At 55.0% G+C, this 14,257-nt stretch overlaps 1 protein-coding gene across 7 annotated transcripts in view; it reads left to right on the top strand.

The window, feature by feature from the left end:
- EHMT1 (euchromatic histone lysine methyltransferase 1) overlaps positions 1 to 14,257 on the top strand; it is a 146,794-nt gene that overhangs the window by 65,913 nt on the left and 66,624 nt on the right. For 5 of the 7 annotated variants that reach the window (XM_067040201.1, XM_067040200.1, XM_067040199.1 and 2 more), the window contains exons 2-3: positions 5,393 to 5,462; positions 9,423 to 9,985. In XM_067040201.1, coding sequence (XP_066896302.1) covers positions 5,393 to 5,462; positions 9,423 to 9,985 — 633 coding nt within the window. The remainder of the gene's footprint in view (positions 1 to 5,392; positions 5,463 to 9,422; positions 9,986 to 14,257) is intronic. The other 2 variants (XM_067040202.1, XM_067040203.1) reach the window with 1 other exon arrangement.

Here is a 14,257-nt window from a genome sequence, read left to right as displayed (position 1 = left end):
GAACCGTCATTTTGTGGGTGGACGTCTGGCTGGTGCTGTGACAGGAGACAGCTGGTTTGCCGCTGTGTTCACGGGGTCCTGGGAGCTGTGCCTGCCCGGCTTGTCTCCGGACACCCGTTGTCACCAGTCAGGGCCTGGGGCCCAGAGGTGTTGTCGGCGGGCCCGGTGTCCTTGCTGTGGGGCGGTGGCCCCAGAGTGAGGATGAATTCAGTCGCTAAGCGTGTCGTTGGGTGGCACCCTCTTGATTCCTGCTAAGGTGCCGACAGCATTGCCCTTGCACCATCTGTGCAGATGTCAGGACTGCGAAACGGGTGAGTGGGATCCTGCTGGTGTGATGAAAACAGTCTTGATCTCTGGAAGGGTCTTGGGGACCCCAGAGAACTCTGTTTGAGGGGGTTGAAGGGTGTAGGCGCTTGGCAGTTTGGATGCAGCTGTGATGGGCTGGGAGAGGCAGTGAGGCCCGGCCACGTGGGGCTGAGGGTGAAGGCGAGGCACAGCCCTGCCTGGCCCTGGATGGACGGCGGGAAACCAGGGGCCTGGGGTCAGACATGCTGGCCCCACTGCCCGACACGAGGGGTACAGGCCATGGCATCATTACTGAGAGGTGTGGCCAGGACAGGTCCTGGGAGGTGATGCCTCGAGTCAGGTGCTGCCAGTGAGCTCAGGGGGCAGGCGGATGAGTTAAGATGAGTGAAGCAGGCCTGGGCAGGAGCGCGTTTTCTCCGGTCTAGACTGACCCTAAGGGTCAGTACCTACATGCAGGAGTAAGTGGAATCTGACTTGGTGCTGGTCCCGGGTGTCAAGAGGCCAACTCTGTGGGGAACCCCCCGGGAGCCTGTCCAGGCACCCCTCCAGTGTCGTCACAGCTCCTCACTGTTTCAGATTCTGGAAACCCAGATTTTTTATAAACTCTCCTACTTTTTAAATGTTGATAGTTGATTGAAGGCGGAAACAGCTGTGCTGTCTGGCTCCTGAGCCTGCTGCTCCTTTGGGGGTTCCCCCCACCCCGCCACTAGTTGTCTTTATGTCTTGCTTCTCCTGCCCTCTCTGGACCTGTGTCCCCCAGCCAGTGCCGGAACCCTTGTGTTTCCCCGCAGTCCTGGGCCCCCGGTGACATGGGGTGCAGGTGCAGCAGTTTGTGGAGGCCCCAGTGCACGCGTGTTCTGTGTCCTCTCATATCCCGGGCTGCGGGTCTGCTGGCTCCGTGTCAGGCACCAGGTCCGTCGTCCTCATAGCAGCTCCTGGAACAAGTGGTCCCTGCCTTGCAGCTACAGAAGCCAGGTGACCTCGGCAAAGTGCAAGGGGACAGAGGAGCCGGATAGGGCCCGGGTCCTCAGGTTCCAAGCCTGTGCTTCTGCGCCTCTGCCGTGGACCAGTTCCCCTCTGGGAAGTCCTTGCTGCTGCCTCTCTGTTCCCTGCAAGGCGCCCTGTCGTCATTTCAGTTCTACCCTGTCTGCCCCGTGGCCGCACAGCATGCTTCCAGTCTGAAGACTTTCCTAACTTTTCCTTTTTAAAACACTTTAATTTGAAATAACTTCAAACATACAGAAAAGTTGCAAGATTAGTACAGTGGCTCCCATCTATCCTTCACCCAGACTCCACTTGTTATGTCCTTCACATGTGCACATGTGTGCACACACACGCACACACATGCATCTTGTCTCCTCTGACCCGCACAGAGGTAAGTCCAGGCTCTTATTTACTACAAACAAGGACATTTCTCTGAATAACCATCAAGATACCTGAGGTTGACCCAGCTGCCTGGTCTGCAGTGCATACAGGTGTCACGGTAATCCAGCGTGAACACGGGGCCCGGTCGCTGTGCATGCAGTTGTCACAGTAGTCCCTTCACAGCACTTTCCCGCTCTGGACGGGGAGTTGAGGGGACTCCAGCTCCTCAGTCTTCCTTTTCCAAGGGTACATCGCGTTGCTTTCTGGAGACCCTGGGGGCAGGAAGGGTTAGGGTTAGGGTGCGTCCCATCAGGAGACCTGCCGCTTTGTCTGTGACCATCCCATGGGTGAGGCTACAGGTTTCTCCACGGAAGGTCACTGCTCTTCCCTTTGTCCTTGAGGACAGTGTTGCGACGAGGTACTTTGAGATTCTGTAAGATCCCGTTTCTTACGAAACTTCCTCCACGAGTTGTAATGGTGGCTTCAGCTCCCAGCCCTCTCTCTGCCTTCAGTTGTTGGCATCTAAGATGAGGAGCTCTCTCTGTTGGATTTCTTTGTTATCCATTCATTTATTTAATGCTGGTGTTTATTCATTGGTTTACCATTCCTGTTCCTGTCATTATTCATTTTGATGCTCCAAGTGTTGCAAACTCCGGAGTAGGCATCCCTTGAGTCTGTCCTGGTTCTTGGACGCGCCCTGCCAGTTTGAGTGCTTCGTTCTCAGGCACAACCCGAGGTTCTAAGCTCCTCTTGTGCCCCCGCCCTGCCTGGAGTTGGTCCTCTCTTCCAGGAGCCTCAGTCTCTCGGTGGAGGTGGCATGTGGGAGCCGAGATTCTGTGCTGGTGCCGCCCAGGGGCCCTCGCACTGCTCAGAGCTTCTGCTGTCTTCTCTGGAGGTTTTCCTCCTGCTGTTGTGTCCCCATATCCCAAGCTCACTCTGGGGTTAGTTGAGGCTCTTCTTGCAAAGCAGAGACTGAGGTCACCCATCCAGCTTTTACTGTCGGGATTGTCACAGCCCCTGCCTGCGGGAGAGCTGGCAGGGGTTTCAGTGTCTGCCAGCAGTTCTGTTTGGTTCTGGTTTTGTTAGTGGTTTGGGCAACGTGTTCCACCTGTAATCCTTTCGTGGTTGATGTCGATTTTGTAGGTTGCTGGCCCTTTGGAAAAGGCAACGAAAACCATGTTCCCTCTTGCTAGGTACATATAGGTTCAGTGAGGTTCAGATGTTCACAGAGCGTCTGGGTTCAGGAGATTTCTGTCTTTCTTGCCCTGGTTGTGGGCCAGGCTCACCCACAGCCTCAGTCTCTGGGCCTTTGGGCTTCCAGATGTGGCACTGGCAGTGCCCACAAGGAGCAGGGTGGCTGCAACACGTGTGGACTGTGAGTTTGGGCTGTTCCCGAGTGCCCCTCAGGCTTGCGCCACAGCCAGTCCCCTAGGAAGACCCTGTGTTTCTCTGCCACACGCTTTCTCAGCTACTTCCTCCCGCCCAGCACTGCCAACAGGCTGGGGACAGCACAGGGTCCCCACTTTGGACCCTGAGTGCTCATGCTGGTAGGGCAGACAGGCTGGTGGTGTGCCTGGTGGTGGTGGGACCAGCGGGGCCACAAGGCGAGGTCCAGGTGAGGCTCTCTGAGGAGGTGGAGCTTGGCCTGCTGAGGGGTGGTGGGGTCCAGGGGCCAGGGGCTGGCATCAGGGTGTGGGAGGGGGTGCCGACAGGAGCAGAGGCTGGGCTTTGCCATCCACGATGAAGGCTTGTTTCTCCTTGATGAGGGATGTGTCAGGTCTGACTCCGTAAGGAAGTACCCCCCTTCTTCGGGGAGGAAGGCTCTGAGGCCTCACGAGTTTCCCTTAGTGCCTGGCACCAAATTCCAGCTTCCTAACTGCAGAAGGGGCAGCAGGGAGTTGGCCAGTGCCAACAGACCAGGACTGTTTAATCCAGGCCCATAGATGGTATGAGCACAAGGTCATTGGGAGGGGGTGGAGAAGAGCCCCCAGCTGGCTGCCCCCACCGCTGTGCCTTGCACCCCTGCTTATAACGTCACAGCACCCCACACTCTCGCTGACGTTAATGTGTTTGTTTCTTATCCCCCGACCGGAACAGGGCTCTGAGGACTTTTCTGAAAAGGACCACACATACCTTTGACCACAGAGGTCTCTATCACGTCTTACCTGTTATTGTTCACAGGCCTCTGGTGATGTAAAAACCTCTGTCAGCTGGCCCTGTGGCCTGGACCCTGCTGTCCACTGAGGCCTCTCCTTGGGCTGACAGGTGCCTGGCGCACGACAGGTGCCTGGCACATGACAGGTGCTCAGTAACGGTGTCTGGCCTTCATCCACGTGGCCACGGACACGGCTGAGCTCCTAGAACAAGGGACCTGTGTGACCAGCTAGGCGCCACTGGCTGTGGTCTGGGACCAGGACCGGTTAGTGCCAGTGAGACCCTACCCCTGTGTGTGTGCAGGCACACGTGCCTGAAAAACCAAGTCCTCTTAGGTCCCCTGAGGAGTTCTCAGGAGCCCCAGGGATCCTCAGCTTACACTTTGAAAACCACTGGCTTGTCAGGCCAGACGTGAAGCCCCGGGGAGGTAGGAGAGCGGAGCCTGGAAGTGGCCGGAGGGAGCTGGCCGTGCTCGTGCCCCTTCTTGGCCCGCAGGCCTGGGGTGGCAGAGTCAGCGGGTGGGGACTTCCAGATGTGCCAAGGAAGGAGGGTGCCGTGGGGGTGGGGGTCCGGGTGGGGGTGGGCACTGCTCCAGGGAGCCGCCTGACCCCAGTGAAATTAGCAGTGGAGCCAGGCTCAGGGGGAGTGTTCCGAGTGTGCGTTGTAGTGTCTCTTGAAGCAAACATTCCAGAACGTTACGCAGGCGTTATGAGAGCTATGCCCCTAGACTCTGGATGTCTAAACGAGATGCCTAGAGGGTCTGCGTCAGCCGCTCCCGCTGTGGACGGGACGCCTGCAGAGATCCCACTTAAGGGTGTGTTGTGTGTTTCTGTTTGTTCTCTAACCAGACTCTCACATTCCCGAAGGCAAGCAGTTTGTCTTAAAACCACTGCAAGAGGCATCGTGTAATTCACGTCTCTGTATGGTAGACTCAAATATTCAGTGATTCAGGTTTTTATTGAATTTTCTTGATTTATCCATTTCTCTAACTTTTCTGTAGGTTGTTGGACATTTGAAATACTTAGATGAATTGTTGTCAGCAGCAGAATGCACTTTGAAATAAATTGTGGCATTCCTATAATAGAGAAAACAGTTGCAATTTTAGTTATATAAGCCATGCATTCTTTTTTTTTTTGGTGGTACGCGAGCCTCTCACTCTCACTGCTGTGGCCTCTCCCATTGCGGAGCACAGGCTCCGGACGCGCAGGCTCAACGGCCACGGCTCACGGGCCCAGCTGCTCCGCGGCATGTGGGATCCTCCCAGACCGGGGCACGAACCCGCGTCCCCTGCATCGGCAGGCAGGCTCTCAACCACTGCGCCACCAGGGAAGCCCCATGCATTCTTATTATTAAAAGATTATCCCCCCAATACAGTTGAAGTAGAGGTCTCTCGGGACTGTGGTTGACTGCTGGTCCTTCTCCCGAAGAAACGGTGTCAAGAGCATTTTTCCGCTGGCTTGAGGTGCTCTGTCCGTCCTGTCCTTGGTGGTTTAGTTTTGGTTTGGATGCGATGCCCACGGACAGGAGTCCTGCCAGCAGAGCCCGGCTGACATTTATTTCTCTTTAGCAGGCGGTTCCGGCGAAGGGGGAGACCAAGCAGGACTGCAGCCTGGGACCCGAGCTGCCGAGTGAAGAAGGTAAGGGCGCTCGGGGCCCCTTGCCTGGCCACCCCTCCTTGGCCAGGCCTGTCGTGCGGCCTCCTCCTGTGGGGTCCTGGGCTCATGGTCCTCTGGGAGGGTGGAGGCCCTGTGTGTCCTGGTCCTCAGGGCATCATGGGGCCAGCAGCGGGGCGGCCGCACCAGGTCTTGGGGCGTGGAAGCTGCCACGGAGGTGCCAGGAGGTGGAGGGAGGCTGGTGAGGGGCTGGTACATAGGGGAGCTTTTGGAGGGACGGGCCTGGAGTTGGGCTGGGAGGTGCTGGCTCTGGGAAAGACCATGACCGGTAAACCCCACTGTCCCACCCAAGCTGCCTGGGGGTGCCAGCCAGGCCCCTTTGGAGAGCAGCGTCCTGGCAGGATACCATGAGGCCAGCGCCTGGGGGCCTCAGATGCTGGTGTCCACCTGGCCGTGTCTGCACGGGGCCTCCTGTGCGAGCAGCAGGACCGTGCGGACGAGAAGCGCATCTCAGTGTCGTCCTGCCGGCCGGTGGTGTGGCGCTGTCCACACTGTCATGGGAGGAAACCCACCCGCACCGTGCTCCTGTCCCTTGTGACGGCGATTGCTGCCTGGTCCCGGCTGCACACCCGCGCCACCGCCCCAGCCTGGTCCCTGGACGATGTCTACCCGCCTCTCAGCTGGGCGGGGAGGAGGCTGGCTTGCGGCCAAGGTCAGGCGAGCTTACCCGGGCTGTCAGGCGCCCATCCGGCCCTGCATCCTCTGAAGACACACAGACAGTGGCCCGTGGGCGGCAGAGGCCAGTCTGGAGAGGTTGCCGTGTATGCAGCAGCGGGAGGCGAGGGCCCCACCTTTCCAGGCACTGCAGGGGCCCGGAGGCCTGTGCCCCAGCATTCTGTGTAGACCTGTGAGCTCAGTGCGGGTGGCCCTGAGCCTCCCAGGACGAGGCCTCGAGTGGCCTGGTGGCAGGGACCACCTTGTGCCCTAGGCCGGCAGCCACTTTTTGTGTCCTTCCCGAGCTGTGGTGCGGCCCCCACGACGGGAACTGCCGCGGCCCTGCCCCTCCCTGGTGGGCCCACATGCTGCTCTGACACCTTTTCACATCCACGGGATCCTTTGCTTTTGTGACTGCCCCGTGCACACCTGAGGGTGACGGTGGGTGAAGGCAGAGTATGGGCCCCCAGCTTGGCGCTGATGGCAGGGAAGCCTTGCTTGAGAGAAGGGACCCAGCAGCCCAGGCCACAGGGCAGGACCGTCTTACCTGTGAGTCACTTAGCGTGTGACGAAAATGCTTCAGATTCTAGTAGAGCTGTTGGGGCTCAGGGAGCTGGATGGGATGGGGGTTGGGCAGCTGCCTGCCTGGCTTCCCAGGGCTGTTTCCAGCCTCACCCCCTCTCTCCCTGGGGCATCTTCTCCAGACGGCCCAGCTTGGACGGAAGGCCGTGGCCCTGCCCTGCTTTCTGCCCTCACCCTGCACCTCAGGGTGCCTCATCCGGCCCACCGCCCCCTCTCTGCTGCACCCCAGCTGGCCCTGGGGCGCTTGCCTCCCGGAGCTGCCCCGTACACCGTCCTGCCTGTCCCTTTGCTCGCAGTGGTGGGACCTCTGAAGACCTACCTCAGCATTGTCCTTCTGGCGCTGTCCTCCTCCCTGTTCCTTGAAATGTTCCCTTCCTTGGGCTCCCACCCTGTCTGCCCTCCTGGGCCCTTTTCTAAAAGAAGTTGTGGATGAGTGATGCCAGGTGCCAGTCTCCTCTGCACACGGCCCCTGAGCCCAGGCCTGGGCCCTCCTTTCACAGAACCTCCAGACTGATTCCTGCAGCAGCTGCACCACGTCCATTCCCACCAGCAGCGAGGGCGGCTCCCGACAACATGCGTTGGCACCTTCTTTTTGGTTACAGCTGTCCTAGTGGGTGCAAAGTGGTATCTCGTCGTGGTTTTGATGTGTATTTCCGTGCTGGCTGGCGATGCTGAGCATTTTTTTCGTGTGCTTATTAGCCATTTGTGTATTTTCTTTGGAGAAATGTCAATTCAGATCCTTTGCCCGTTTTAAAAATTGGTTATTGATTTTTATTGCATTGTCAGAGGTTTTTAAAAATATATTTTAGGTACAAGTTCCTTATCAGATGTGTGATTTGCAAATACTCTCTTCCAATCTATGGGTTGTCTTTTCACTTTCTTGATGATACCCTTTGAAGCACAAAATGAAGTCCAACTTACCTGTTTTTCTTTGGTTGCTTGTGATTTTGTTATAGCATCTAAGAAACCATTGCTTCATAGAAGATCATAAAGATTTATGCCTGTGTTTTCTTCTTATAGTTAGATCTTGGAAACGTTTTTCGTTAATTTTTGTATATGGTGTGAGGTAATGGTCCAACTTTATTCTTTTGCAAGTTGAGATGCATTTGTCCTAAGAGCTTGCCTTTCTGAGCAGCTGTCAGCGTCTGGCCCCCGGGCGGCTGTGCTCGACGCCCCGTGACTGTCCACATCCCCATCCTCCTTTGTGTTGGGAGAGGCCCATTTCCCCTTCCTTCACTGTGCTTTTTCACGATTTACTTTGCTGTTTGTGAAAATTTATTTTCCCTGCACATTTTAGAATAAGGTTATGGAGTTCCTCAATACACTGATTGGAATTTTGATTAGGATATCATTGAACTTAGAGAGTCAATTTGAGGTGACTTGCATCTTTGTATTTTTGCCATCACATTCAAGGTTGTGAGATACTTCTATAAAAATTTTTTTTCTCTTCAGAGGCTTTGCATGATCTTGGTTAAAGTTTTCTATCCTTTATAGTTTTCCTGCTTTTTTGTGAATACTGTCTTTTTTTTTTTCTTATGTTTTCTCAAAAGTTAAGGCCGGCATAGAAAAATGCCTTTGGTTTTTGTACTTGATTTCAGGTTTGGCAGCCTTGCTGCACTCGTGTTTGACTTGCTGACGGACCAGGTGTACAGGAGAGCCCAACCCTTGTCGCCAGGCCTTGTTCCTCGTTTCTCTCTCCCGTGGGGTCATCTGGGACCCCACTCTTGTGTGAACCTTTGTGGTGTTAATGGATGTCCTGATGTTGTTTCTGATCTTACATGGAATTCATGCAACATTTCTGAATAAGTGTATCTTTGCTGCAGATTGGCATGCGGCCTTCTCCAAGTTGAGTAGGTTTTTACCTATTCACTTTTGCCAAGGGTTTAAAAAAGATTAATAGCTGTTTATTCATTCAGACAGTACTTACTGCACTCGTGTTTCTGTGCTCAGGGTACAGTAGTGAATGTGGACCTCTCCTTCCAAGGGCCAGTACAGTTGTGATGGAGTCATGGCAGGCGATGTGCTGTAAACAGGGGTACAGGGATGGTGGGTGGTGGGGTCTTGGACATGAGCACAGCCCCTCTGCACCCAGCGCTGTAACCGTGAGCTTTCTGCTGGGGTCTGTAGTGAGGCTCCACGTGTGTCGATCTGCTGTTGGGAAGTGTGTTTCTTGTTTATCAAGTTGTGGAGGAGACACGCTTCAGAGACCAGGGGTTTGAAACGACGCTTCTGGCTCACAGACTGAAACCTCGCCCTATTTTCTTTAGGTCTGTTTTTTGGGAAGCTGCTCCCGAGGCCTTGTTTCCTGTCTCTGAATTCTACCCAGTTTTGTTTTCCAGTGGTGAATTTGTTCCTGGAGGATATGTAAATCCTGCATAATGTGTTTGAAGTGTTTTAAGAATTCACTGGAGGAGCGGGGTGTTTGTTTCAAGGACCATGCCCCACCCACACCTCACTAGGGGCTGGGCGCAGGCAGCCCTTCCGGGGATGGGGGTCATTCCCCCCTTAACTGACTCACTGTCGAGACAGTGTCTGTGACATACTTTGTATTTAATCCGTCTGAACGCAAATGTTTGTCTATGAAATAAAGCGGTTTTTCTTCAGACAGTTTTGTGTAAGCAGAGCAGTGGGGGCTCTCTTGTTGGGGTTGAAGGCGGGGCAGCCACTGACTCTCTCCTCTGTCCGCAGGGTCACCTATGGCTGCTGATGAAGGCTCAGCAGAGCAGCAGGGAGGGGAGGCCCACGTGGCTGCAGATGGGGAAACCAACGGGTCCTGCGACAAGAGCGATGCCAATGGCCACCCGGCCGCTGTGAAGCACACTCAGGAAAGCACGAGAGTCAGCCCACAGGAAGGAGCCGGTCCGGTTGCCCGGATAGCGGAAAATGGGATTTTGGACAGAGACGCTGAGGTGGGGAAGCAGAACCACATCCGAGCCGACGGCTTCACTCAGACTCCCGTTGTCGGGAGCAACGGCTACTTCCTCGGCAAGGCCCCCCTGTCTGAGCCACCGCTGCGGGTGGCTGGCGCCCTGGCCTCCTCCCTGCCCGGTCACGCCGCGAAGACCCTCCCTGGTGGGGCTGGCAAAGGGAGGACTCCTGGCGCTTTTCCCCAGCCGCCGGCCGCCATGCCCGCCAAGCCCGGGGAAGCCAGCAAGGACACAGAGGACAAGAAGGCCCCGGCCCCGGCCCCGGGCGCTGACGTCAAGGTCCACAGGGCTCGGAAGACCATGCCGAAGTCCATCCCGGGCCTGGTAACACGTCCCTGTCGGGGTGGGGCCACTCTCCTGTCTGTCTCCTCTTTTGTTTCGTGTGCAGATGGCAAGTGGACTTCTGTGCGTGGGGGGAGAGGCCGGGAAGTGGTGGGGTCATCAGCCGTGGTTGCCTGCGGGCCTTGTAGGATTCCCGAGGGTGACCCGTCAGCCTGCTCTCTGGGCTTCTCCTCATAGGTGCCTGGGCTCACCGGGAGCTGCTCGTCTGCTTTGGGGAGTTACTGGCTTGGGAGACTCAGCACCCGCCTGTCTCTCTGGGGAGTGAGTAGGCGGGAGGGCGGCTGGGGCCCGGGAGTGATGCGCTACAGACACAGGGCTTGGTTTGCTCCCCACTTCCTGCACAAAGTCCTGGTGTGCAGTCAGATGCCTGGCATGGCTTGTGCTGGCGTTGCTGGTACGGGTTGGACCCTTCCCCAGGGGCCCCGCGGCCTGACCTTTGTGTTTCTCCAGCTCTAGAAGGTTCTGCACGGCTTCCCTCCCTGGAGCTCCTCTCTTCTCCAGCTCCCTCATCAGTCTTGCTGGTCATTCCACATGTTGATGCTTTCAGTTTGACAGTTATATTTTTCACATCCAGTGTCTCGGATTAGTTTTTTAAGAATACCTGCGTTCTTAGTTACATCTTTGTCTTACCCTTCAAAAGACAGTTATAACCCTTTCATGGTCGTGGTTACAACTCCTGTCTCCTCATGTGGGGGTTCTGCCTGGCTTTGGCACCTCTTGTTCGGATGATTTTTCCCCTGAAATGACTTTCCGCCAGGAGTGTGCTCATCTTTGTTTCTGTGCTTCCCTGTTCCCTGGCTGTCGCCTGCCTGCTGTGACTGTGGAGCCGGGTGGGGGTGTGTGTGTGTGTGTGTGTGTGCTGGAAGCTGGGCCGCGGCCCACTGCCCATGCAGTGTGGGGCCCCTGACGCCCCCGGCCCGACCAACTCTGGCCTGACTTCTGCCTTTCGTAGTATTTTTATGTATGCGCCGAAACTTAAACTTTTCAATAATTATTCACGGGAAGCTGCACAGATAGTAGAGAGAGAGCCCGTGTCCCCTCCAGCCGGTTTCTCCCAGGGTACCACGGTGTGGGTTTACGTGCCCACCCAGCTCTGCGAGCCTCCCTCTGTGGTCACCCCAGCCGTCACTGACCCTGTCCCCCATCTCTGGAGGTGTGTTGTTTCAGGTGTTCTGAAACGCGGGATGGCAGAGTTCAGAGGCTTTCTTCCCTCACTCCACACCCCTGACCCCACCCAGGCGATGTCTGCAGGGCCCTCCTTTGCGTGTTGACAAGTTTTGCGTGTGTAACCGCTCGCCCATCAAGGGACATTTGGGGGTTTTCAGTTTTGGGGTGTTCCATTAAAGCTACTCCGGACATTCACGTACACATTTTTGTTTGGATGAAATATTCGTTTCTCTGGGTAAAATATCCAGGAGCCCAATTGCAAGGTTATGTGGTAATCGGATATTTAGTTTTATAAGTAACTGCCACACTGCACTGCACAGGCCGCTACATTTTATGTCCCTGCATCCTCGAGAGGGGTGTTTGGTGTTGCCTCTTCTCTGTCGTAGCTGTGATTCCTCGTCGTGGTTCCAGTTTGAACCTCCCTAATGACTGATGGCGTTGAACAACTTTTCATGTGCTTGTTTGCCATCTGTATGTCCTTTTTGGTGAAATGTCTTTCATATCTTTTGCCCACTTTACAATTAAATATTTGGGGAGCTTTGAGAGTTTTGGATATGGACCGTTGTCAGGTGTTGGTTTGCAGATATTTTCACTTGGTCTGTAGCTGGTCTTCTTCCTTTCGCTACTGAAGACCCTATGGCTTTTCTTAAAGCAGAAGTTCTTCATTTTGATACAGTCCAGCTTACACAGTTTTTTTCTTTTAAGGCTATGCTTTTGGTGTCATGCCTAAGAACTCTTCACCCAGCCCTAGATCCTGAAGATTTTCTCTAATATTCATAGTTTTTTAGTTTTATGTGAACTTTAAATATATGAATTAATTTTTGTATTAGATTTGAGGCTTAGGGTGAAGTTTATTTATTTATTTACCTACCATTTTTTGGCCCAGCATTATCGATTTTAAAATGCATGTCAGACAACATTATTTATTTATCTCCTCGAAATTATACTCTTATGCCATTCCCACTTCTAGAATTTTATTCTAATGTATTTTTATTCTCAGACATTTTTTTATATCCCTCTAGGGGGTAAAAAAAAAAAGCAATCTGAAATTTAATTTCAAGAAATATCTCTGACCGTAAGCTTTATTCGAGGGTTAGCTTTGTTCTGGATGGAGTTATTGTAATTAGTAGTAGCATGCAGTCAATTGCAACACATATTTTGTTGGAAATTACTGAGCACTCTCAGGCTGGTCACTTGTAGCGAAAGAAAAAGGAAGGATTTTGAGGCTTTGGAACCTGATTTCCTGAAGACCAAGCCCATCTGCTCCTCACCCTGGAAACCTCATCTGCTCCTGGGACCCCTGCCTGAGGAGGGGATTGGAGACGTGGAGATTGGGTGCCCTCCTGGCTCCCGGCCCAGGTCCAGACCCGGCCTCTCTTGCCCTCTGGCTTCTCTTCTCCCCAGACCCAGTTTAGTCTTGTTTGGTTTTCTTAGGAAAGCATGTTTTATTGAAAATTGAGTTTTGAAAACAGTCATCCCAATGATAGAAAGAGTGTTACATGCTTATGGCAAGAAATCCATTGTCCTTTAAGAGTTCAAAAGTGCAGGGGTTTTCACAGCCTGGTGTCCTCGCATCCCCAGGCAGGGCAGAGCCAGTTTGCCTCTCGGACCCAGTGCCTGTGCTGTCAGAAGGCGCCGACACAGGGTTAGACTCAGCCACTGTTCACGCAAAGGAAGCGAGAATTTCTGGAAGGAGACCCTTGTATCCCGCATTGGCACGCCAGTGTAGACCCGTCTCCCTAACTGAATTGTGCTCATTCCCGGAGGTGCCGCACAGGGACCTCTCCCCGCGCTCTCCCTGGCTCCTTCCACACGGCCCCCCAGTCGTCCCTGGGTTCTGGAGAGAAGATGGAGAGAAGATGCGGGCCTGGCTGGGTACTCTCGGTCCGGGTGGGGCAGGTCCTTGTGCAGCTGGGGTGCAGGTGGGTGTTTGCTGCACCCGGAACGGGGGGCACCGGGTGTGAGGACTCGCCCCGGTTGGGCCGACAGTGGCCGGGGCGAGGAGGGGAGAGCCGCTGAGCAGAGCGAGCGCTGGGGTGGGGAGGCCAGCGGGGGCCAAACGCGGTTGCCCTCGGGCGTTGCGGCCACACTCTGTGACCCGGCGCGTGGCAGCTGGGTGTTGGCGCGGGTCCTCTCTCCACGTGGGGGACCGGCTGGGGCTCTGCGGTGCCCCGCCGGGAGGTCAGGCGCCAGCTGCTCCACCTCGGTGGGTTTGCTGTGTCAGGTGATAGGGCCCTAACAGAGTTTAGGGCCTTCACTCAAGTTCAGCAGTTCTTAATTTTGTTTTTTAGATTTTCAAAAATAATACCTTGAATCAAAGAATGGATTTTGTGCCCGAGTGAGAACGAGCCTCACGTGGCTGTTTCCTTCTCAGATTTAGCTTCTGCCTTCCTCCATGTATCCTTTAAACTCCTGTGTCACGTCTGTCTTGCAAGCGCTGGTGGAGGTGGTAGCTGCGTGGTCTGTGAGATCGTTCGTGGGAGGAGTGAGGGAGCGATCGTGTCAAAGCAAGTGACCTCCTTGAGACAAAGCCGGCATATTTGAGAAGGACTGGAGAATTGACGCAGCTAACAGGTTACCTTTACCAGGGCTGTCTGTGCCAGGGCACGTTAGCGGTGGAGGCCACTGAGGAGGCCTCGGCCTGCGCTGTGTGAGGAGGAGCTGCGGGCGGGGCCCAGGCAGGGAGCCTGGCAGAGGAGCCAGGGGGCTGAGCATGGGTCCCGCTGGGAGAAGCCGAGTCCAGGGCCGCCCCTGGCAGGCCTGTTGGCATCTCCCCAGTGTCGACTCCCAGAGATGCGGACACTGTATTAAAATACGCATAACATAGAATTTACCATTCTAACCATTTTTGAGTATCCAGCTCGGGGGCATTAAGCACATTCACATTGCTGTGCGGCCGTCACCACCATTCTCCCCAGGACTTTCTTGTCTCCCCAGACTGACGCTCTGTCCCCATTTAACACTCACTCCCCTTCCCCACCCCCAGCCCCGGGCCCCGACATCTACTTTCTGTCTCGGATTGACTACGCTTGGTCCCTCGTATGAGGATTTGTCCTTTCGTATCTGGCCTGTCTCACTCAGTACAAC

The sequence above is a fragment of the Kogia breviceps genome, chromosome 8, assembly GCF_026419965.1.
Source record: "Kogia breviceps isolate mKogBre1 chromosome 8, mKogBre1 haplotype 1, whole genome shotgun sequence".
Taxonomy (NCBI): domain Eukaryota; kingdom Metazoa; phylum Chordata; class Mammalia; order Artiodactyla; family Physeteridae; genus Kogia; species Kogia breviceps.
The sequence above is the reverse complement of the archived record's forward strand: the minus strand, read 5'-3'. Positions and strand labels throughout refer to the sequence as shown.